Source organism: Cottoperca gobio, chromosome 6, assembly GCF_900634415.1.
Source record: "Cottoperca gobio chromosome 6, fCotGob3.1, whole genome shotgun sequence".
Lineage (NCBI taxonomy): Eukaryota > Metazoa > Chordata > Actinopteri > Perciformes > Bovichtidae > Cottoperca > Cottoperca gobio.
In genome coordinates, this window is record NC_041360.1 from 5,782,676 (window position 1) to 5,807,778 (window position 25,103).

The 25,103-nt window shown below is 41.0% G+C and overlaps 1 protein-coding gene across 4 annotated transcripts in view; it reads right to left on the reverse strand.

Moving 5' to 3' along the window:
- cbfb (core-binding factor subunit beta) overlaps window positions 1-19,046 on the reverse strand; it is a 38,629-nt gene extending 19,583 nt beyond the window's left edge. For all 4 annotated transcript variants that reach the window (XM_029433306.1, XM_029433307.1, XM_029433308.1 and 1 more), the window contains exons 1-3: window positions 18,635-19,046; window positions 17,984-18,070; window positions 12,994-13,110 (exon numbers count right to left, since the gene is read on the reverse strand). In XM_029433306.1, the coding sequence (XP_029289166.1) occupies window positions 12,994-13,110; window positions 17,984-18,070; window positions 18,635-18,712 (282 nt within the window). In that variant the 5' untranslated portion in view covers window positions 18,713-19,046. The remainder of the gene's footprint in view (window positions 1-12,993; window positions 13,111-17,983; window positions 18,071-18,634) is intronic.
- Window positions 19,047-25,103: the final 6,057 nt, after the last annotated feature.

A 25,103-nucleotide genomic window follows, 5' to 3' on the forward strand; every position in this document is an offset into this window, starting at 1 on the left:
TTCTTGCAGTTGGAATGAAAGAGAAGGTAAAACAGAGGTAGAGATCATGAAGCTGAGAGATCTGCATTTCTACAGATCTTTCTGTGCTCTGTGCATTGTAAATTATGACAGAAGTACAAAAGTACAGAAGAGTTTCAAGTATTGTTTTACTTTAAAAATGTTATACTATATATATATATATATATATATATATATATATATATATACACACAATATATAGTATATACAATAGAACCAACTCATTCTGGTATTTCTTTATATTTTATATACACAAATATTGCCATTAAAATGTAAATTGCAAAACATCAAATAGACAATAATTTGTAAGCAAACATGAGTCAAATTAAATTATATAAATGAAATGTTGCTTGTAGCACAACAGTTTTGTCCCACACAAATTGAGCCTCAAATTAATTGGATACATATTACCGATTATTATTATTATTATTATTATTATTATTATTATTATTATTATTATTATTATTTTTATTTTTATTATTATTATTATCCATCCATCCATCGTCTCCTCCCAGCTGGACGTGCCTGCAACACCTCCCTAGGGAGGCGCCCAGGTGGCATCATTACTAGATGCTCGAACCACCTCAACTGGCTCCTTTCAACGTAAAGGAGCAGCGGCTCTACTCCGAATCTCTCACAGATGGCTGAGCTTCTCACCCTATCTCTAAGGGAGACGCCAGCCACCCGTCTGAGAAAACCCATTTCAGCCGCTTGTACCCGTCATCTCGTTCTTTCGGTCATGACCCAGCCTTCATGACCATAGGTGAGGGTAGGAACGAAGATCGACCGGTATATTGAGAGCTTTGCCTTCTGGCTCAGCTCTCTTTTCGTCACAACGGTGCGGTAAAGTGACTGTAGTACCGCCCCCGCTGCTCCGATTCTCCGGCCAATCTTTCGCTCCATCGTCCCCTCACTCGCGAACAAGACCCCGAGGTACTTGAACTCCTTCACTTGGGGTAATGGCTCATTCCCTACCCGGAGTAGGCAATCCACCGGTTTCCTGCTGAGAGCCATGGCCTCAGATTTGGAGGTGCTGATCCTCATCCCAACCGCTGCACACTCGGCTGCGAACCGATCCAGTGACTGTTGAAGGTCACAGACCGATGATGCCATCAGGACCACATCATCTGCAAAGAGCAGCGATGAGATCCTCAGGTCACCGAACTGCAACCCCTCTCCTCCACGACCACGCCTCGATATCCTATCCATGAAAATCACGAACAGGATTGGTGATAAAGCGCAGCCCTGGCGGAGGCCAACATTCACTGGGAACGAGTCCGACTTACTACCGAGTATCCGGAAACAACTCTCGCTTTGGGCGTACAGGGATTGGATGGCCCTCAGAAGTGACCCCCTCACCCCATACTCCCGCAGCACCTCCCACAGTATCACCCGGGGGACCCGGTCATACGCCTTCTACAGATCCACAAAACACATATAGACCAGATGGGCGTACTCCCCCGAGAGTGAAGAGTTGGTCCGTTGTTCCACGACCAGGACGGAATCCGCATTGTTCCTCTTCAATCAGAGGTTGGACTACCGGCCGAACGCTCCTTTCCAGTACCTTGGAGTAGACTTTACCAGGAAGGCTGAGAAGTGTGATACCCCTGTAGTTGGCACACACTCTCTGGTCCCCCTTTTTAAATAGGGGAACCACCACCCGGTCTGCCAACCCCTAGGCATTGTCCCAGACTTCCACGCAATGTTGACGAGGCGTGTCAACCAAGACAGCCCCTCAACACCCAAAGCCTTCAGCATTTCTGGACCGATCTCATCAACCCCTGCGGCTTTGCCACTGTGGAGTTGTTTAACTACCTCAGTGACTTCCATCAGGGAAATTGACGATGGTCCCCCATCAGCTTCCAGCTCTGCCTCTACCATAGAGGGCGTATTAGTCGGATTCAGGAGTTCCTCAAAGTGCTCCTTCCACCGGCCGATAACCTTCTCAGTCAAAGTCAGCAGGATCCCACCCTTGCTGTACACAGCTTGGATGGTTCTTCGCTTCCCCCTCCTGAGGTGCCAGATGGTTTTCCAGAAGCACCTTGGTGCCGACCGAAAGTCCTTCTCCATAGCTTCTCCGAACTTCTCCCACACCCGCTGCTTTGCCTCTGACACGGCAGATTATTATTCTTTTTATTATTATAATTATTATTATTATCATTATTGTCATTTTTTACTGAGGACAAGTTATAGAGCAAGCTACATAGAGGAGTAGACGATGAATAGCGAAAGAGAGAGAAAGGGAGGGAAATAGACATGAACTAGAGGAGTGTTTAGCTCTAATGTGCTGTGTGTGTGTGTGTGTGTGTGTGTGTGTGTGTGTGTGTGTGTGTGTGTGTGTGTGTGTGTGTGTGTGTGTGTGTGTATGTGTGTGTTTGTGTGTGTCAGGTGTGAGTGCAGCTGGTGGAGATAAAGCACGTTACTGGCCTTATGTTCCTTATCAAACACTGAATACAGCCTAACGTTTACTGACCTATTGTCTCTCACACACACACACACACACACACACACACACACACACACACACACACACACACACACACACACACACACACACACACACACACACACACCTGCTAAAGCAACAGAAGTATAATAGTAGGGTACTCTCCACATGATCACTCTCTCTTCTTCTGCTTCCCCACCCTGTAATTACGAAGGCTGCAAATCAACATGAAACACACAATAGAGCTGAACGATAAGAGGAAAATATGTGATATGTGATAATGTTGAATATTGCAATAATGATATTACTTGCGATAAATAAACAGATATTAAAGTGTACTCAGTTCTGCCTTTCTGTTGCATACAATATACTGCTAAAGTAAACACATTGCTTGCTGAATAAAAAAAGTAAATTATTCCCAACATTCTTTAATTGAACAGGTTGATCATTGAACTAAACACAAAAGACACAAATAGAAAAAGAATAAAAGTTACATTGTATAGTAGATAGTTACATAGTCACAAGTGCAGCCTACTCATTCCAGCAAGTTAATGGCACCTACAGACAAAATGTAATTCAATACGTTGTTAAATTCAGAGTGCAATATCGCAGTGTTTACGATACGATGGCGTATTAGGGTCATTGTAGGTAAAACAAATATATAAATACGGAGCCGGGGGATAGGCGGAATATTCCAGAAATGTACGAGAAAAAAAGTGCCGAATTTACGAGCAAAGATTCACATTTACAAGAAGTAAATATAAAGTAATAAATCTGTCTGAAAAAAAACAAGCACAAAACACAAGTCGCAAATTTATGAGAAAAACAAAAGATTGGATCAACCTCATCAAACCTCAGGAAACGCCACACGCACAGTTAGTGAGGAGGTGCAACAGTACGGAACATGAAGATCCATCTGTAGTTCCTGATGCATAAAAGCATAAAACCTCACCCAAATCTGGATGTTGTTTTCTTCTGAATAGGCCCAATTCACTGTAATGTCTCGACAAAGTCTCGATGCTTCAGATTGCAAAGTATAATTTCATTAGGTCATCCATTGCAGGCGTAATACACGGCAAGCAGCAGCACATGTGGTGTGATGAGTTTGATGCAACTTTGCAAAGTGAAGCATTGTGGGTCCTTGACAAAATAAATTGTCAAATGTGTGAATTTAAAGCTGAGGGAGGCATATTGTGATTCAAGTGGCACCCCAGTGTATGTTGTTTTCTGGAAAGTGTGGGAATACAGCCCTTCTCCTGCAGCTTTCCCCGCTCTGTGCTCAGCCCCTCCCACCAGACAAGCAGGGGCATAGATGACGCGCTTCATACAGTAACCTGTCCGAGGTCTGTTATTCATATCATACATCATCCCTGATTGTGATCCCGATGCCTCTTTTATTTGCATATGGTCCTGTAAAGCCCCTATAAAATGTTGCTAATAGTTTAGCCTTCTGCTATTCACTAAACCGTAGCAACCAGAACTTAGCCGTTAGGTGCAGAAGTGCAGTTTTCTCACTTGATAATTACAATATGTTGAAAGTTTACTGTGGAATTATTTCACAATGACACCAAAAATACGCTGCCTACCCTAGCTTTAAATTTAGAGAATTTCTGAGGTGTTTTTTCTCGCCAATGTATGACTTTATAATCTCAAATTTGTTTCTCAGAAATGTACAACACTAATCTTGGAAATTCTGAGGTTTTAAGAATTAAAATACTGAAGACCTTTGTCAGGTCATATGTTTTCTATTGCAAAGTAATTGTTAACTGGTTCACTGGCAGTTTGTATTTCCATTGTGAGTCGGCCACGGCCCCCTCAAAGTCTCTGACTGCCTGTCGACACATAATGTGCATCATTGCCATGCAAAGTAATCTCTGTGCCCACCGGAGGGCCAAAAACCACTGTTTGTTCCTTTGGTTTTCATAGCCATGGAAATATCATGCAAATTCACACACAGGCTGCAGATAGAGTTACAAAAGCAGAAGATGGAGATATACAACATAATACAACTTTAAATAGGCAGGAATCTAATCTAATCTAATTTACAAAAAAAAAAAAATTATGTATTCTGTTCCTTTGGATTAAGACAAAATTAATCTGTTTATTTGACCACTAATGCGTCCTGTCTCGTGCTTCACATCAACATGGACTTTTCCAGTATTTAACCAAAAATCACCATCATAATAATCATGCTTTAGTTGCCTTGAGCGGATATTGTAGGGAAAATAAATAAAACATGTAGACAGTGACAGTTCTTCAGATACAGTATTAGCATGTCCTTGTTATGTATATGTATAATTTCCTAAGCTTTTACGTAGAGGTTATCGTGACTCACCAACTTTAACCTTTTCCTTAACCTGTTGTGTTGTAATTAAGGGGCAATGTGTAATGTCTGGCCATATAATTCAAACAAATAGGGCATTTTAATACGGCAAGAATACGCAAAATATGACCGAACTGCTGCAATTCTGAGAGCCAGTCAAAAAAACGCTGCTATTTTATGATCTTCACATGTGGCGTGGGTCTATGGTTTACGTTATAGCTTATAGCTTACTGAGTGTTTTAGCAAGACCATAGTAGCACGAAAACAGCCACGTCAAAGCTATATATTGACAAGCCCTGCCTTTCATGTTGGACTGAGGGCAGGCTGGACATTACAACAGGTGCGTTTCCATCTACCTCTTGCTGTGCGCAATTTCAATTTGCATATTAAACAACCTGAGTAGAAATGCCGAAAATGGAAAACATCTAAAAGTTTCGATGCTTGGCTATAGTGTAAAAGTTTATGTATCGATAAAAGAAAAATGTGACAAAGTGCAATGGAAAGTGTTCAGCTAATAAATGACGGACATGAAGCATTTCACTACGACGTCCACTGAAGCTTCTTGGACGAACATGTTTCTCTTTTTCACTCCACACAGATCTGAAGTAACCGTCCTCACATTGAGTTTTCTACATTGTTTTTCACCGTTTGACGTCCGACTGGCGCTTTTTATAGCGTAATCTTGATGTGCCCTCTTCTTCTGCAATGGTATAATTGTTTTCTGACTGAATAATTGGCCCCACCTACTACTTTTCTCCTTGAACTAAAACCTAATAATTGCAAAACAGTAGTGGATGAAAAGAAGCATTTATTTGCATTTTATTTTGCCGATTTTCTTGAATTTCACTACAAATACAAATCTTGAACTCACTATCACCTCTCGAGGAATAAGTGGTATTACAAGACATGACGGCCCAGGGCTAGCTTGTTAGCATGCTAATTTCAGTAGATATCTCTGCAACACAATACAGAGAAGTATTTGACATAACGTCAACACTGTTACCTCTCTACATTCTGTTGGTCATTTTATTTCATTTTGTTAGACTAAACTACTGGCCAAATCCTAATCATTGCACCTTTAAGAGAAGAGGAGCAGGCTGTCCACTCATGTTTTTACGCTTGAGAGTACAAAAATACAAGTTCACACACACACACACACACACACACAAACACACACAAACACACACAGGTCCAGGTGAGTAGGGTTGCATACTTCAGGTCCAGCTCAACAGACACTTACTGGAAGAAAAGGTCTAAGAATAGAAAAATAGAGCTGACACACACATGCTGCTTTTCACACCAGACTGTCCTCTCTCGCTCTACACTGTTTTCTGTCCGAACTTTATGTCTCTGTGTTTTTTGTCTTGTTTTACACACACATATTTTCTACCTCCAGCTTGTATGCGTAAATGCACTTAGACAGAGATTCACACGAGCACAAAGACATGATGTCAACATAAAACACTGGGACACACAAAAAGAGTATATAAACAGAGGACCCTGTTTGTGCCTGTGCTGCAGTGCATTATGGGAGTGGGTGTGGTCTTTCATCTAAGGCCTGGAGCAGGAAATATGAAACCCTGTGGGAGGAGACGGCGACGGTATGTGTGTGTGTGTGTGTGTGTGTGTGTGTGTGTGTGTGTGCGCGCGTGTGTGTGTGTGTGTGCAGGGAAGAGGTTTTGTGGTGCATTAATGTCTCTTAACAGGGAGACTCCGACTGTCTGTGAGGCTCCGAAGAAAGTTCACTTATACCGATTGAAATGAAACAAGCTTTATTAAAGTGTTCTGAACAATCGCTGAGGACGTACAAGATGTAAAACACAACTGCACACACACACACACACAGATACACATATACAGACTGTCAGATGCAGAGCAGCAGTAGCAGAGGGAACCAATTAGTGGTCTGGCTTTGATGATGTCACTGACAAGTCACGCACCGGTGGCACAGCTTCCGTTCAGAGGGAAATATAATACCACACACACACACGCACACACACACACACACACACACACACTTGATGTTAATATGCATGATGTGGCAGAGGAGAATCCTGGAAGCTTAAAGCTGATGGCTAAATTATAGGGCAACAAAGGTGTCAGATAAGAAATTATCTTAGAGGGTTTTTAATCACTGTCAACTGCAAGAACTTTTTAATTTTGGGGGGGATGCAGGCTGTGAGTACATGTAACAGATCTATCGACAGAATAAATGGAAAACATGCCTGTAAGACTAAAAGTGTAGAAACGTTGAACATTTCAGCATGATGATGTGAATGTGCTAAGAATTAGGACATCTCTAAATGTGTCTCTTTCTTTACCCCGAAACCTGAGAAACTCAAACAAAAAAGGACAAATACATATAGATGAATGCTGAACTGATTGAAGGAGAACACAATGTTTCTCAAACTTTTGTCAATAATGTACCCAACGCTGACCAACGCATAACGTTCTAGGAAAATAAAATGCCTATGTGAGGAGCTACAATACAGTGATCCAGTGTCTGATTTACTAAACAACAACCTTGTAACTAAAACAATGAAAAGCTACTTGTTTAATGTTTAGAATCCATCACTTAATTCATGGCAAACTAAATCTTTTGTCATCATACAATAACACCAAGACGGCATTGTAGTTACATTGAACTGTGTGTCTTTGATAAGTTGCACTTACAAATTAGTAAAAAAAAACATGGGCTTGTTTTTCACTTCTTCCCCCGTGTTTTCAGCTGTATTAACGTTTTAACCACTAATCCATTTTCTTGATTTCCGTGTCACCAATACTGTCTTCCCGGTCACACTGAACAAACTTTATCATGAACATGATTCCGTTTGTTGACGCAGTTGACAGTTTAGGGCAGATTGAATTGAAAATAGGAATATTGACTATAAACTTATATTTAAATCTGTTTATTGAACTTATTATATCAGCTTAATAGACGTAATTATTTCAGTAATTATAGATAACTGATTTTTTATTATGGAATTTCTTCAGATGGATGGGCCATATCATTTTCTGAAATTCAACCTTTATGAATTTAAACTTTAAAATATAAAAAATCTGTTTTGTCAGTGACTGTCCTGCACAGCACAACTAAAGATGTAGATGTCTAGGTGTGGCGCTGCAGCGCTGCACAGGTACAAGACAAATATTTACACAGTTCACCAACACCTATGTCCATGTTTGCCAAATTTTCTATTGACTTCAATTAATCTGGAACACCTTTATTACTAGGACAATAATTGTATCTAATATGGGACTGAGTTTTCAAGACCAAAGAGGAAGTAGGAAATAAAACATGGGGAATCCCCTCTGGGTGCATTAAAGAGCCAATGGTCAGTATCAGACTAGCAAGGAATCTCTGTGTGTATGTGTGTATGTCCTTCGCGTATCTCCAGAACCATTCATCCAATCTACTTCTCACTTGGCAGGTGTATTACTGTGGATCCAAGGGAGTGCCGTGTCGAATGTGGTGCAATTTGGCGCTATAACAACAAAGTTATGCTTTGTCCTGTAACAGTTAGACTGAGAAACAAAATTATGTTTTCATGAATGCTCTGGGTCCAGACCAATTTAAGAAACTATTTTCCCACTACTCTTAGTCTTTTGATTTCTGATACAGTTTTGCTATAGCCGGAAATAATCTCTGTCTCTCTGTGTATGTATTCATGAATGTCCTTTGTATGTGTCAAGAACCGTTCATCCAATCGACTTCACACCTGGTGGGTGTTTGGCTGAGGACCCATGGGGCAGTGATGAGTGTGAAGTCGATCGATGAGCGACTCTCGACAACACTTTGAGCAACACACAAGCAATTGTCTCGCTCCTAATTGGCACGCGTTACAAACTTCCACGCCCCAGAATGCACTGCACTAGTTTTCTTAATAAAGACTCTACAGCTTAGACACAGCAGTGCTTTGAGCTCAATGCTAGAAACATGCTCACAATTACAGTGCAACATACTGATGTTTAGCAGGTATAATGTTGACCACATTAGTTTAGGGTGTTAGCATGCTAAAATGTGCTAAATAGTAAACTTTTGCATGAATTTAGTCATAAACCAAAGTATTGGAACCATAATAAATCAAAAACGTTGACCAGATGTTGGAGTTGGATGAAAAATTATCAAATTCATGAAAATTAATTATGAGAGGAACATGAATGTGTGTACACAATCTGTAGAAGTAAAGAAGGATGATGTGTTCATCCACATACAGGAAATGGTCTGAGAATGAAAGAAGCCCTACAAATGTGTGTTTCTGTCCTTGGTTTTGTGTTCGAGCTCCTCCCTGACAGTCCACCCTCCTCCATCATGTAGCTGACAGACACTCGTCTGCTTCTCATTTAGCCCCCCCCCCCCCCCTTACAACCACTAATCTCTTTCTTTCTCTTTCTGCCTTGTTTCACAATTTCTCTCTTTTTCAGATTGTGTTTACTGTTTATATGTTTGTGTGTTATGTTGTGCGTAGATGTGTGTGTGTGTGTGTGTGTGTGTGTGTGTGTGTGTGTGTGTGTACGCTCGATTTCAACACTACAGAACGACTGTGAAACTGCTGTACATTGACGACTTCTAGACTCATTAAAACTTCATAGATCTGTGAGCATATCAGTGACAGTGAAACTTGCAGAGTAATTCCTGTGGTTTCAAGTCACATCCTCAGATATGACTTTTCCACCAGGCAAACAGTTAATACTGGAGCCAGTTTCCAGTTTCTGAACCAAATCTCAGTTTCATGAGAGTTTCAAAAACGGCTGACTATCATGTTAACCAATTTAAAATGTTTCACCAGCAGCCCTTCACAGTCCAACCTTATTTTGTTTCAAACAGCCAGTAAAAGAGAGACTGCTACTACTTATGTATTTTAAAGTGTGACACATTTGATGCAGCATCCGAGGTTGACATGCACTTCATTTTCATACACACACAGTGGAGGTGGTTAGACAAGCGGGATGGACAGAAAGGAAAGACCAGTATCTGATTTACCTGCAGGAAGCATGGCAGTTCCTTCACACAAAGGAAACCACAAACACAACTCTTTGGGTGACAAGACATTTATGAATGAATGAAGGGAAGGAGTGTTTGACAATATGCAAATATTCATAGTCAGTGATCAAAGGGCTAATGAAAAAAAGTTAAGCAAATTCAAAACCTTTTACAAACAAGAGGGAGATGTATGTGAAGAACCACGGGAGGGGCGAGGACTTGAGCTAAAGCCACATTTTAAGAGAGCATGTATCTCAGTGATGATAAAAGTAAACTTTATCAATATTTCTAAAAAGGTAAATAAGCCAATTACAAAGACACATTTGAACTTCTACTTCTTCGATCGTCTATTCTTTAAAATCATCATAATTCATATATATGTAAACTTTAAGTTTTATATCGTGTTTAAACTAAAGAGTTTATAACTCTTATATGAGAAAACTACATTTTAGATTGGCTGCTGGTAAACCAGCTGCTGATGTTTTCATTTCACTGATGAATTCATGTCTAGCTCTGAGTTAATGCTTGCTAGCAAGTTAGCAGCTAACGCTAAAGTTAACCTTGCCCACAGCTGGCTCCTATTAGCCTGCAACGACACTGAAAGCCTGTACTTCTACTCTTTCTCTCTGTGTCTTTCTAACACACACACACACACGCACGCACACACACACACACACACACACACACACACACACACACACACACACACACACACACACACACACACACACACACACACACACACACACACACACACACACACGTGTTGCCAAGTTTAACCTGGCTGTGCTATCCTTTTGGTTTGGCACCGTCTGTGTTTGGAAATGAAGGCAGGGGAGAGGGATAATGGAGGGGGAGAGCGGATGGAGGGAGGACTGGAGCGAGCGAAGGAGGGGAGAATAAAAGGAGGGAGTGGGAGATGTACGGTGGGAATGAGGATGTAAGCAAAAAAAGGAACAGAATGAGGGAAGAGGGGAGGGAGGAGACAGTAGTGTGGCTGTTCATATAAAATGTCACAAGAATAACAAGCACGGGGAAAGAAGGGAAGCTGAACGAAAGAAAACATGCAGGGAAAAGTAATAAAAAAATAAAGCAAGAGGGGCAAAAACAGTAACCTGGTACCTCATCTCAGGCTGAATCATAGTTCATGAGCTACTGTCTCATCTGTTTCTATTAATTTTAAGACAGCAGACCTAAATATTATTTTTATTTACATTTATGTTCAATGTTACTCTGTATTTCTGCTGCCCATTAATCTCTTTCTTTGTGTTTTATATAGAGAAAATAAATATTTGAAAAAGTAGAAGATTAAAATCAAAAAGGATTCTTTTCTTGCAACCGTTACAGGCTCTACAGAACTTTTTGGAAGCAATAAAATAAACTATTCCAAGCATCAGACGTGTGTGTGTGTGTGTGTGTGTGTGTGTGTGTGTGTGTGTGTGTGTGTGTGTGTGTGTGTGTGTGTGTGTGTGTGTCTGTGTGTGTGTGTGTGGTTTAGCTGTGACAGTAATTAAGAGAAGAAGCTGCAACGTACACAAGATCTCTGCAATGGCCTGACAGTTGTATTCTACAGGGAGGTCCAGCAGGATCGGAGGGTGGGGTGTGTGTGTGTGTGTGTGTGTGTGTGTGTGTGTGTGTGTGTGTGTGTGTGTGTGTGTGAAATGTAATCTGGAATCTTGGTCGAGGATTAAAGTTGTATTAAAGGCTCTGCATTGGAGTGAAATTATCCACTTTCTTCTAAACAATATTTTTTCATTCATTGCACTCAAGAAACCACATTCTGCATTCAGCTTTCCTTTTTCATACCAGTGGAATATAAATATTAATATTACACAAAAGAAAAGACTGAAATCTTATACTTGTGTCTTGATGTAGCAGCATGAAAAGATTTGCATTTCAGATATTTGCTTCTGTAATATCATGACATGTTTCGAATATGAATAAAAAGAGCAGACAGTGTGTGTGTGTGTAAGTGTGTGTTTGTGTGCGCTCGATTTCAACGCTACAGAACGACTGTGAAACTGCTGTACATTGACGACTTCTAGACTCATTAAAACTTCATAGATCTGTGAGCATATCATTTTATACACACACACACACTCACACACGTGCACAACCACACACTCTCTGTCGTTGCCATACACATACAGTCTCCTCCTCTCTTTGTCTGCCACACACACCACTACAAAAACGGCAATCAACACAAACACACACACACACACACACACACACACACACAGTTCCCAACCATCAGGGAACTTGTGTTAAATAATTAACAGTGTGAGATTAGTCCGTCAGCCTTGGGGCATGGAGGTCCATCGATTCCCCAGAATGCATTTTTAATGAGCCGCCAGCCGGCATTCATTTCAACTGGCCAGTGTCCGTGGAGGGCCTTCTGACACAAACACACACACACATGCACACAAACACACACACAAAGTCCAGGCTTGGTGCCAGGGGAGACAATTAACGTACACATAAACACAACAGCAGCACCGCTGCACTGTACTGTGGATATCACCTTGACAATAGCAGCAGACTAACAACTTCTGAGCTCTTTAAGTTGTTTAACTTTTATCTTGATGAAGCACGAGCAACTTACCAAGAAGCTCAGCAGGGATCAGGATCACCATTTTTCCGAGTAAGTTTGGTGAATGATACGAGACACCAAAGAGACCAGTAAATACCCAGCACTCATTGATTACAAACAGAATCCTTGTACTTGTCTTCATGGACCTGTGTATAAGCAACAACTTCTGGGCCTGAAAAATGAAGCCAATGTGGAAGTGCCAAAAACTGCATTTCCTTGAATGGCCACTTGAGGGTTCAAAAGGGTGCCAATCTCCATAAACCCCCATGTTAAAATGTCAAACTTTACAGCAGAAATAAACATGTTTACAGTCTGGCACAAAAAACGGATTTGGTCCTTTATAAATAAAAGAGGAACAGAAAGCCAAAGTGCAGACAGAGATGTATCTGTTTCTCCACAAGCTATTTTTTTCTGTAAAAGTTTCACATTGTCATGCGTGTCATCAAAGTGGGATGAATCAGGCGCACATGACTTGAGCATGAGAAAAATGGCAAAGATGTTTGTAAATCCAATTATGTGATTTTGTCAGCAGTGCGTGTGTGTGTGTGTGTGTGTGTGTGTGTGTGTGTGTGTGTGTGTGTGTGTGTGTGTGTGTGTGTGTGTGTGTGTGTGTGTGTGCTTATCTTGCCTACCTTTCCTGTCTCTCTCTCAAAGTCGACATACTCCCTTGCAGGAACCTGCCTCTGATCTCCGTGCAGGTTGGCTGGAAAGAACTGGAGAGAGAGGTTTGTACCTGTCGCTACAAAGGCCTGGGGGGAGAGAGAGAGAGAGAGAGAGAGAGAGAGAGAGAGAGAGAGAGAGAGAGAGAGAGAGAGAGAGAGAGAGAGAGAGAGAGAGAGATTTGTTAGCAAACAACTGCACATCTAACAGACTCGGAGAATTACACAAGTCACTAGATTTTTGCTCTGTTTTGGTCTCAACCAACTCCGGTGAAAAATATATACTTAGTCACCTGCCACTCTGCTCCAGTGAACAGTTGCTTCTCCGAGCGTCTTAACGAGAAACAGCTGCTCAGATTTTAATATGGTCGTATGGTTGTTGACGAGAGATGTGAGATTCAAATACAGTCCACGCACGGTGGGAGAACCAAAACAATGAGCTAAATGAGGCTAAAGCACCGTATATAGCCGCAGAGTAAGGTGTGATTTATTTTGTTCAGCACTACGAATCACTCTCTCACTTTACATTTCATGAATGGTAAAACTACACTCCAGTGATTTTACATGTCAAAGTCAGTTTACTATCATAAGGAATATTAAGCAGATACATCTGTATAATGTCTTCTGTGTTTCTAGTGGAGCTTATTCTCACTTATGCCAAGGGGGTACACATTTAATGGGGTTTAGCTTTATAAGAGAACAGACCTTTGTTACAGACCAGGGTGCTTACAGGCAGGGAGGATCTAAACAAGGACGCATTATTGCAAAGTGCAATGAGCTTCGATATGAACATTCTTCTAAGGGCTCGTTTTGATTATTGATTAATCTGCCAATTATTTTCTCAATGGTTTAGTATATAAAACTTCAGAAATATGAATTATATTTAAAAACAAATTATAATGGACCAACAGTTCAACATGTAAAACCTTTCCATTTATGATGCCATATTATTATTATTGGGAGAAAAAAACCTCAAAATCATTAATTACTCAAGATAGCAGCCGTTCTGGGTTTTATTTAGGTTTTATTTCTTTTATAGTTTTTCCTTGTGAAAAACATAAGCAAACAACAAACACACTGCCGTGTACATGCAGTGTTTCCAAAGGTTTGAACAATGTTTGAGTCATTTTTTTATTCTTATTTGGGTCTGAGCCTGGAAGAGGTTAAAGTTTGACAGATCAGAGTTGTTCTTTCTCTCCTTTCTTTAACCCCTCCTCTCTGTTTCTTCTTTATCTAACCGCTCTCCTCTCAGACACACAAACACACACACACACACACACACACACACACACACACACACACACACACACACACACACACACACACACACACACACACACACACACACACACACACACACACACACACATAATCACATCATACTGTAGCTTTCCTCATTTTTTGATTTCTGTAAAACTGCTTCTTGCTCTAATGGGAGACATTCCCATCATGATAAACACACGCACACACACACACACACACACACACACACACACACACACAACACACACACACACACACACACACTCACACAAATACAATGAAAATCAATAGAATGCATTTCTCTGTTGCAGTCAGAAAGCAATGAATTACCTTTGAGGCAGAAAATCAAGTTATAAATGTTTTTATGCGTATCTATGTGCATGCTGTGTTGTGTTTGCTGAGACAGATCAATACTAATGGCATTAGGGCTGTGACTGAGCTGGAAGCATATGAATTATGCACCCTGTCAAATCTGTGAGAGAACGAGGGAGAAAACGTGAATGAAAGAGAAGGAGAGAACAACAGTGAGTGGAAGAGAGGCAAATAAAGGGAGGAGGAAGCTGAAAATGACTACGTTTGTACATGGACACACTCAGAGAAAAAAGTCTCTCATACACCCATAGATAAACACACACACTCACAGAAACGAGAGCTCAAAGAACACCCGAGTCATCATTTATGCTGTATTTGAAGTATTGGATTACAACCATCTGATACTAATTTACTGCCTACTACTGCTGCGGGAGGGAAAAAAAGAGGGAAGCAGAGGCAGAGAGAGGAGAGATGGAGGGAAACTGAGAGACAAAGGAGGAAAAAGAAAAAAGTGACAGAAGTGGAGGAAATGAGACAGAGAGTGGTGAAGGCAGCGTGATGAATGTAAAGAAAGTCTGAAAATGGAAGTGAGCCATACAATAAAGACAAAGAAGAACAGAGCAAAGGAAATGAAATAAAAGGAATGAAACAAACAGAGAAAACGAGAGATGAAAGAGAGGGAGGAGGGGGAGACGGAGCAGCATGAAAATCAATAGTAGTTGAAAAAGCGACTCATCTCTAATGAGCTGAGCTGAAGATAATTTACTTTGAATTATTGTCTCATTTATCAGATCAATCCTGAACAGTTTAGAGTCGCCCTGTGATTCCAGCTCCACATACACAGAGTGTGTGTGTGTGTGTGTGTGTGTGTGTGTGTGTGTGTGTGTGTGTGTGTGTGTGTGTGTGTGTGTGTGTGTGTGTGTGTAAAATAAGAATGTAAATTAAAATACAAGGTTGCATCTTGACATGTTGTCTTTTCTTGTTGTTTAAATATTGGACATTGTCTATCTGCTATAACATGCTGAGTACATAAAGATATCTTTAATTTTGTTTGTAAACATATTGCTCGTTATTAATGCAATACAAGTTGTATTTAGGCGCGGTGTCGGCAGGTTGCTGATATAGGTTACTTTTTAATTTGCCAGAACGTGTAATAATGAAAAATGGCGGTTAAGCTGGTTTGCATAAGATCTGACCGGGTTTAACTCTGACCGGAAATGCACCCAACTCTAAATTGAGCACAGAGAAACTTTCCCTGTGAAAAGGCCTTCTAGTGTCAAACTCTGCACATGCATCATTCTACATGCAGGTGAAGTAACAATAAACAAAGCACTGTACTGACTGGAGGGGGCTTTAAACATTACATTAATGCAGTATTGCCCCAAGTATTGCCCATGGTTGACAGTTTGTTTGTTTTCTGCTCTGTCTCGTCTATAAAAAGCGGTCCTTGACAGCACGTTCGAGTCTCATTGTGTCGGGTAGCCGTTCACACTGACGATGAAAATAGCAGGAGGTCTTTAGCGGCGTCTGGCCGATAGATAAATCAGCGGCATGATGTCACAGCTGCCGTCAAACCATTAAAACCGTGGCCATCAATTCTCACAGAAGAAGCTTATAAATACAGTGAGGACAGACAGACGGACAGACGCATCATGTCCCACTAAAAGATGGTAAAACTAGATGTACCCTGTGCCCCCCCTTCCCCCCTCCCCCCTCGATGATGACAGCTTGTTTGGGAAAAATACCTCGAGGATGACTAAGACAGCAGAAGTCGCCCCGTGTTTGTGTGTGTTTGTGTCGGCTCTCCAGCTAACTTCAATAGGAAGTTTTAAACAGACCTCACACTGTAAGCATTAATTACATAATGGGAATCTGAACGTGTCCTGACTTGCTTCAAAGTTAAAAACTGCTCATCGCAATTGGCCAACAGAGAATTTTTGAAAGAAAACAAAAAGGTCACATGGGTTCAGTGGTACTTGTGGAGCAAACGTAGCTCACCACTGCAGAGAAGTGGAGCCAGAAAACATGCAGACGTATCCCCTGTCTGTACTCACTAGCTACTCTTTTTATAAAGCTAAAATTATCTTATAAAATATATTGCACTCTAATACAGTAAAGTAAACCACTCAAATATTAAAATGCTGTTAAAATGTGTACGAGTGTAAATAATCCAGGATTATAATATATAAAAATACAATTCTGACAGATTCCTGCATACTTATCGATTTTTATTTTAAGTACATTTTAAATGCAGGACTTTAACTTGCAAAGAACAATATTTTACACGGTGGTCTTTTCATTAGACAAAAGAGCCAACATCAGCATATTTGCTTTTGAGACCTAAAAATTGGACATCTGATCAGAGGCATTAGAAGACGCGGCTAGAGAGAAGTGTGGTTTGGAAATGGAGGGAGACACTGTTGCCACAAACTATCTCTTACTGCAACAACTATCCGCTGGCCTCTGTGGATGAAAACGAGGAGAAACGCTGCAGATGTGAAAGAATGATGAATGCAGCCTAACACACCACCACATAGACACACACTATAGACCTAAATCACACACAACAAGCTTGACTCTAAACAAAAATACACTAATTCATATTTTCAATATGATTTCATCTGTACATTAATTTCTATAATACTTGTTTGGTCTTATAGTTAAAAGTGCCTGTCACAATGTTTGACATTTGTGTCTGAATGATGATCAATTATCAAAATATTTGCTAAAAGATTCATTGTTTCAGCTCCAAACTAACATTTTGAGTATTTATAACAGCTCTAAATTGCATTTTTGGACCTCAGGCAGGTGTTTCTATCTTCCTGTTCACTCACTGCATGTTTACTGTATCTACCTAAATTAGACATGACAGGTGATGTTTACGTTAGGTGAGCAATTTTAGGCCCCAAATTGCAGTCCTAAGAGTGTTGTAACCATAAAGTGCCCGTGTGATAACACGCATTAATGTGTGCTTCTGCTAAACAAAGATGAGACGAGGATGACAGCAGCTGCAGAATGTAGAGGGAAGAAGTCATGGGTCTGCATGTCTGATAACACGTCTACTTCCTTGTGCAGCAGGGACACGTCAAAACATCTGCACACACACACACACACACACACACACACACACACACACACACACACACACACACACACAGTGTATGGTGTGTGTTTACACTGCCCTGCTGCACAAAGTGAACTGATCTCAGTGTTCTCATAATAAGAGTTTATTTGTCTCTTAAAGAGGAGACAGCCTTGAGATTACTGCTGGATACTGGAGATGCTTTATACGTTTCTTTAATGAGCTGTTTAATTGATAGATGTATCAGGATTGTTTCCCCCCAGGAGAATACAAAGAATAAAAGAATACATTTAGGTTTCTACTCACTATTTCTGACCGTCCGTCCCTGCAAGCGTTCTGGAAGCGAGCTTGTCTCTCCTCATGGGGCCGATCCCTGAACCCAGTATATTTAATCTACAATGAAAAGAAAACACAAACCTTGAACACAACACAAACATGTATCTGAGTATACTTCATGTGTTTGATTTGGGGTAGAAAACACTCTACATATAAAGCGCTGTTTGACATTGAATGGCGATGCTCAGCAGCAGGCTGTAGTTTGACGAGAAGCCACAGGAATTTTGATTTAAGGCAAAAGGCATCATTCTTTGTCTCTGCTCTTCATGAAGAAATACTCAAAAGTAAAGGAAGTAATTCAAATATTTTTTTTTAATCTTTGCTTATTCATGTAAGCATTACATAAAAAAATGAAAGAGCAAAAAATTGAATAAGAATAAGAAGACAAAGATTTCAGAGCGTGAGATGCAAATGAAACAACGTATTGCACTTTTGTATACTATCATTATTTAGCTTTCAGCATTTTATTCATTTCAGTTGTACTACTGAAGTAATTAAATTTAATTAATTAAATTAAGTATGAAATGTGACACAATTCGACCCGCCAGCATGCTTGTCTCTGCTCTTCTCGGTCCTTATTTCCGCCGTGTAACAGAAAGGATCCAGTGTATAAAGACTCACCTCACACTCCCTGCTCAACTTGCGGAAAAACTCCTCATTCTCAAACTTGCTCCTCTGGTCCGGGACTACCCGCGGCATCTTCACCAACACTGTCCGGCCTCTAGAGTTTCACTTTTTAGCCAAATTTCGTTTTATTATCCCGCAGAGTAAAACTTCAACTGTTCGTCTTGCCGTCCGTCCCTCACTCACTTCTCTTCCGTGTCTGTGTGTGTTTTTGTTCCTTCTCTGTGTGGAGCAATGTGCTCTGTTCTGATTCTGACGCTTATTATGATGGTCTGATACTGACTGCGGCTCCTGCGCGCTCCGGGTCGCCTCTGGCTCCAAATATCTCTTTCTGAGTGACCCACCGCGATAGATAAAGCTCAATTTGACCGTGTGGCTTTCTCTCCCTCCCTCTCTCTTCCTCGGTGTCTCTCTACCTCTCTCTCTCTCTTTTTTTTTTTTTCTTGACGAGCGTGTGATCTCAAGCAGCAACAAACGAGCGCGCTCCGTGTCTCTGATCTACCTGCAACTTTCACGTGCTCCTCCCCGGTTGGCCTGTCGATTATACACGCATTCAAGAACATTAGGGCTCAAATAGGCCTAATACTTAAAACACAAAAGATCACACATATATATATATATATATATATATATATTATGTAATGTGACGCCTTTAATTAGAGAATCATATGGCACAGAGTGTTTTGCTCTGGTGGCAGAGGGGGAAATATCGGTCATTTACATTTTTATCCACCTATCAGTCAAATATTGCAACTAAATCAGAAAAACAAACAAATATACATGATACTTGTTTTAGCCTGTAAACATGTCTTAGTCTTATGGCTAAAACTTAAACAAGTAGTAAGAGGGGAAAACGGCACAAACAATGTTTAGAAACATGTATCAACATACAACTTAACAGCACAAACAGCTGTATGTTATAGTTCACGTCTCCAGCTGTTGTTGATATGGCAACAAAGCTCTTCAATCGGTTTTCTTGTGACACTTTGTAACACTTCGCCGGGTTGTTTTAAAGCACAGCTGCTAAGTTTAAAAATTACGGCAATTCCAAAAGTACGTGAAAGCATCAACAGTCTACTTCCTGGCTCCGTCGAGTCGCTCTTGTGACAGTCCACCCAAAATACCGCCCCCCTCCCCTCCTTCTCCTCCTCCTCCACCCCCATTCACAATAATAATACTACTACACACGCTACTCGGGGCCGGCACTGCGCACGCGTGGCATGGACCGCAGCAACTTTATAGGATCCTTATGTGAGGAGTGAAAAGGGACAGACTATGTTCGTGTTTCACTGATCAAATCTAAGAAGGTTCAGTCTACTATTAAAGTAATAACTAAGTGAATAAACTCCATTAAGCCTTGTGGGAAATACAAGCAGTGAGATGTTTTATTGCCTGTTTCTAACAGATATCCAGAGTGGTTTGTCCCAGGACAGTGAACTCTATTACAACATTAAATCAGTCCAAAACACTGTCAACCTTTTTATAGGCCTACTGACATGTTAAGGAATGTGCTATATTACGCAAATAAAGTTCATTGCCTTCTACATATTATTAATAAAACTTACTACTGTACTTTGGGTAGACTTAAAGGTTAGGTTCATTGTTCATCTGTTAAATGCAACATTCCCTCTTTGTATTTCCCCACACAGTGTTTCCTAGCTTGGATATGGTGGAGGAATGGCAATACAAAACAACAACTTTGGAAGATGTCCTCTTGATTTGTCTAACTCAGTGTGCTGAAGCCTCGCGTGAGCTTCAGTTAAACTTATAATTCATGGAGAACAGGACTGACACAGTAAGCAACTAGCTGGAGCATTTAGCAACTAAAGAGCCAGATATTTCCCTCGTCAGACCAAAAACAAGAAAGAGAGAGAATATCAAACTTAAATTCACCAGAGACACGTCTCCAAATAAATGATAATGTCACCCTGTAACTGCTGAATGTGTATCAACAACATGATGATGTGTCAATGTTGTGTTCACAACTTGTTTGCCCCCAAGTGGCCAAAACAAGTCAGTTATTGCAGATTTAAGTTACATTTTTAATTCAATACTTACGTTTGTATACAGTGTGTTATTTTTACTTTAACTTAAGTAAAGAACACAAGTTATTCTACCACTTCTGTCATTATGAGACATTAGAGCTTCTTCTCAGCACACATTTTGACTTCACATTGAAATTGAACTTGATATTTGTTTTATCTTTGCTCTTCCTGCTATGACAAGTCAAATTGTCTGCTGTGGAAAAATGCCTAAGAGACACAAAGCAGCGTAGGCTAGACTGCTTAAGAGGAACTACACTTTCTCACAGTGTAGGAAAGTGCTTAAAAGAAGTGTCATCAAATATATCTGAATAATAATACATTTAAAACTGTTAGAAGTTTTCTTCTCACACACACACACACACACACACACACACACACACACACACACACACACACACACACACACACACACACACACACACACACACACACACACAGTCAGACACAGACAATTTAAATTCATAGCACTATAGCCAAAACTTACTGGCACTTGCAACATAATGAGGAATGAATGTTTGATTATGCAATGAACAAGCGGATAAAAACACGCCCCTGCAACATAACTCCTTTCTTTCTGTCAACACAACTAATAACATACACACACACACACACACACACACACACACACACACACACACACACACACACACACACACACACACACACACACACACACACACACACACACAAACACACAAAGAGAGTAAATATGACTGCTAGACTCCCACTGGAGTTTCATATAATCACCCACACAGATCTTAATTAAACTATGAACAAGAACCTGCAGGTTGTGTGTGCGTGTGTGTGTGTGTATGTGCGTGTGTGTGTGTGTGTGTGTGTGTGTGTGTGTGTGTGTGTGTGTGTGTGTGTGTGTGTGGACATTCTCATGCAGTTCTTCTGTGTTGTGACATGTTTTGTTGTTTGTCTTGTTGGTGTTTGTGAGGCTGCCTGTGTGTGTGGAGAGACTAAATGTGTGTTTGCATCAAACATCCCCCGAGGCAAATTTCACAACACACACACCCAGACAGAGGAGAGCTGAGGAGGTGCTTGATTACAGTGTTTCTAATATAAAGTATTTCCATGTAAGAATATGATGCATCCTATTTGTCTAAAACTAAAAATGTTTTGGCCTACTTGCAGTGCGTCTGTGCAGGCTGAATGTTTCAATCATTGCTTTTCATCATACGGGTGGAGACGAGGCCTCAGGCTACAGCATATGCTCTGAATCCGTTTTATGAAAAGAAACGTTCCTTTTGTGACTTCCCGTGTCATTGATTTCTGACAAACCTTATCTCGTTCAGATAGCCTGAGGATCTCACACACTCACTACTTTACTGCCTCAAACTGCCCATTTGTGTGTGTTAGCTGCAGGCCAAACAGTGCGTGAGTGACTAACAACAGTAGCTGGTGATGCAGTAAAAGGTTCATTAATTAATCAGATCATCTGTGGTTGCCATGGCGAATAGTTCTGACATGCAGTCTGGTCTCATCTCCACACAGCACACTGAGCACGGCTCACGTTAGTTTCAAAGTCTCTTCTCACATACTAAATAAATCAAGTTTGCTTTGCCCATTTTAGCTTCTTTTAACAAATCTATTCTGTGTAGTTCATCTTAGTTCTAGTCTAGTTTATTATAGTTTAATTTAGTTCAGTTTATAGATATGTTTTTTAGGCTTTATTTGACCTTTAGTTTACTCAAATTTAATTTTCAGTTTTATATTAAGGTAAATGTCAGTCTAGTGTAGTGTCATAGTTTTGTTTAATGTTTTGTTCAATATATACTTTGAGATGATATAGATGTGTGAACTGTCGTCTTTCTATACATGTAGCAATAGGCGGCATCGCCCTATGGTAATATTAGGTTTGACTTATAATAACTTATCATTATGAAGTAAATATATATTGCACAATGTTATGGCTTTATAATAATGACACTATCTGCGTTTGGATCAGTTCCCTCTAAATCTCGCTTTCACTTCGCAATTCTGAGCTATTCCTCAAACTTCCTATAGTTCCGGTGAAACTCTCTAAAGTCTCTCTAAATCTAAATGTGATATTTAAAGAAGCTTTAGGAAAAGTTGTGTCTTTAGCTTTAGTCATGTTTTTGCCTTCTCTATTTAAGGCAATGTTTTTGGACTGGAATATATATATTTTTAAATGATTCATTGCCATGACATTCATATTTTCCACAGGATGATTAATAATAACCTTGGTGATCGTAACATAACTGGGTTTACGACCAAATACCTTGGTGTTCAGTGATATTGATGTTATTTATCAAATGTTATGATGCTAATACGCTACACTAAGATGGTGAACATGGCAAACATTATCTGTGCTAAACATCAGGATGTTAGCATTGTTATTGTGAGCATGTTAGCATTTAGCTCAACGCAACACTCTGCAGCCTCGCAGAGCTGCGACATGGCTGATGTGTTGTTTCTGTTCATCTTATTCGTTTGTTCTGCTTCGTTTGGTGTATTGTGCGTTTGATTTGTCTTGCATTTTTTCACTTTGTCTCTTTGTCCAATGTATAGCTTTTAGGACACTGAATGCACAACATCCTATTTTAAATTTGCAAAAATAATCATTTTCAACAATTTTGATCATTGATTATTTGTTTCAAGTCATTTGTCAAGAAGACGTGCCGTATATTCATTATGTCCTGCTTTGCAAAATGACACAGTGCTTTTCTCTGTTTTCTATCATTGTGGATAAATGTCTTTGGGTTCTGGACTGTTGGCGAGGCACAACAAGTTATTTGAAGACGTCGCTTTGGACTCTGGGAAATAGTCATGGGCCTTTTATTTTTAGCTATTTTTTTAGATAAAATTATTAATTCATTAATCGATAATGAAAATAATTATTAATTGCGGCCATAATTTCATCTTAATTGTTATTTTAATTAAAATGTAAGTAACATTTATAATGAATATGTTATTGGGGCTTCGTGGTATCTCACCTGGCAGTGCGTGCACCTCATGTGTCCTGACTGCAGGGACCAGGTTTGAATCCAAACAGCGACTCTGTGCTGCATGTCGTCCTTTCTCTCCCCGTCTCCTGTACTCGCCTGTACTCGCCTGTACTCTCCTGTACTCGCCTGTACTCTCCTGTACTCTCCTGTACTCTCCTGTACTCGCCTGTACTCTCCTGTACTCGCCTGTACTCGCCTGTACTCTCCTGTACTCGCCTGTACTCGCCTGTACTCGCCTGTACTCTCCTGTACTCTCCTGTACTCTCCTGTACTCTCCTGTACTCGCCTGTACTCTCCTGTACTCTCCTGTACTCTCCTGTACTCGCCTGTACTCGCCTGTACTCTCCTGTACTCTCCTGTACTCGCCTGTACTCCCTGTACTCTCCTGTCCTCTCCTGTACTCGCCTGTACTCGCCTTGTACTCTCCTGTACTCTTCCTGTTACTCGCCATTACTCTCCTGTACTCTCCTGTACTCTCCTGTACTCGCCTGTACTCTCCTGTACTCTCCTGTACTCGCCAGTACTCTCCTGTACTCGCCTGTACTCGCCAGTACTCTCCTGTACTCGCCTGTACTCGCCTGTACTCTCCTGTACTCTCCTGTACTCGCCAGTACTCTCCTGTACTCCCTGTTCTCGCCTGTACTCGCCAGTACTCTCTGTACTCGCCTGTACTCGCCTGTACTCTCCTGTACTCTCCTGTACTCGCCTGTACTCTCCTGTACTCTCCTGTACTCGCCAGTACTCTCCTGTACTCGCCTGTACTCGCCAGTACTCTCCTGTACTCGCCTGTACTCGCCTGTACTCTCCTGTACTCTCCTGTACTCGCCTGTACTCTCCTGTGAGTACAGGAGAGTACAGGCGAGTACAGGAGAGTACAGGAGAGTACTGGCGAGTACAGGAGAGTTCCTGTACTCGCCAGTACTCTCCTGTACTCCCCTGTTCTCGCCTGTACTCGCCAGTACTCTCCTGTACTCTCCTGTACTCGCCTGTACTCTCCTGTACTCTCCTGTACTCGCCTGTACTCTCCTGTACTCTCCTGTACTCGCCAGTACTCTCCTGTACTCGCCTGTACTCGCCTGTACTCGCCAGTACTCTCCTGTACTCGCCTGTACTCGCCTGTACTCTCCTGTACTCTCCTGTACTCGCCTGTACTCTCCTGTACTCTCCTGTACTCGCCAGTACTCTCCTGTACTCTCCTGTACTCGCCTGTACTCGCCAGTACTCTCCTGTACTCGCCTGTACTCGCCTGTACTCTCCTGTACTCTCCTGTACTCTCCTGTACTCGCCAGTACTCTCCTGTACTCGCCTGTTCTCGCCTGTACTCTCCTGTACTCTCCTGTACTCTCCTGTACTCGCCTGTTCTCGCCTGTACTCTCCTGTACTCACCTGTACTCTCCTGTACTCGCCAGTACTCTCCTGTACTCGCCAGTACTCGCCTGTACTCGC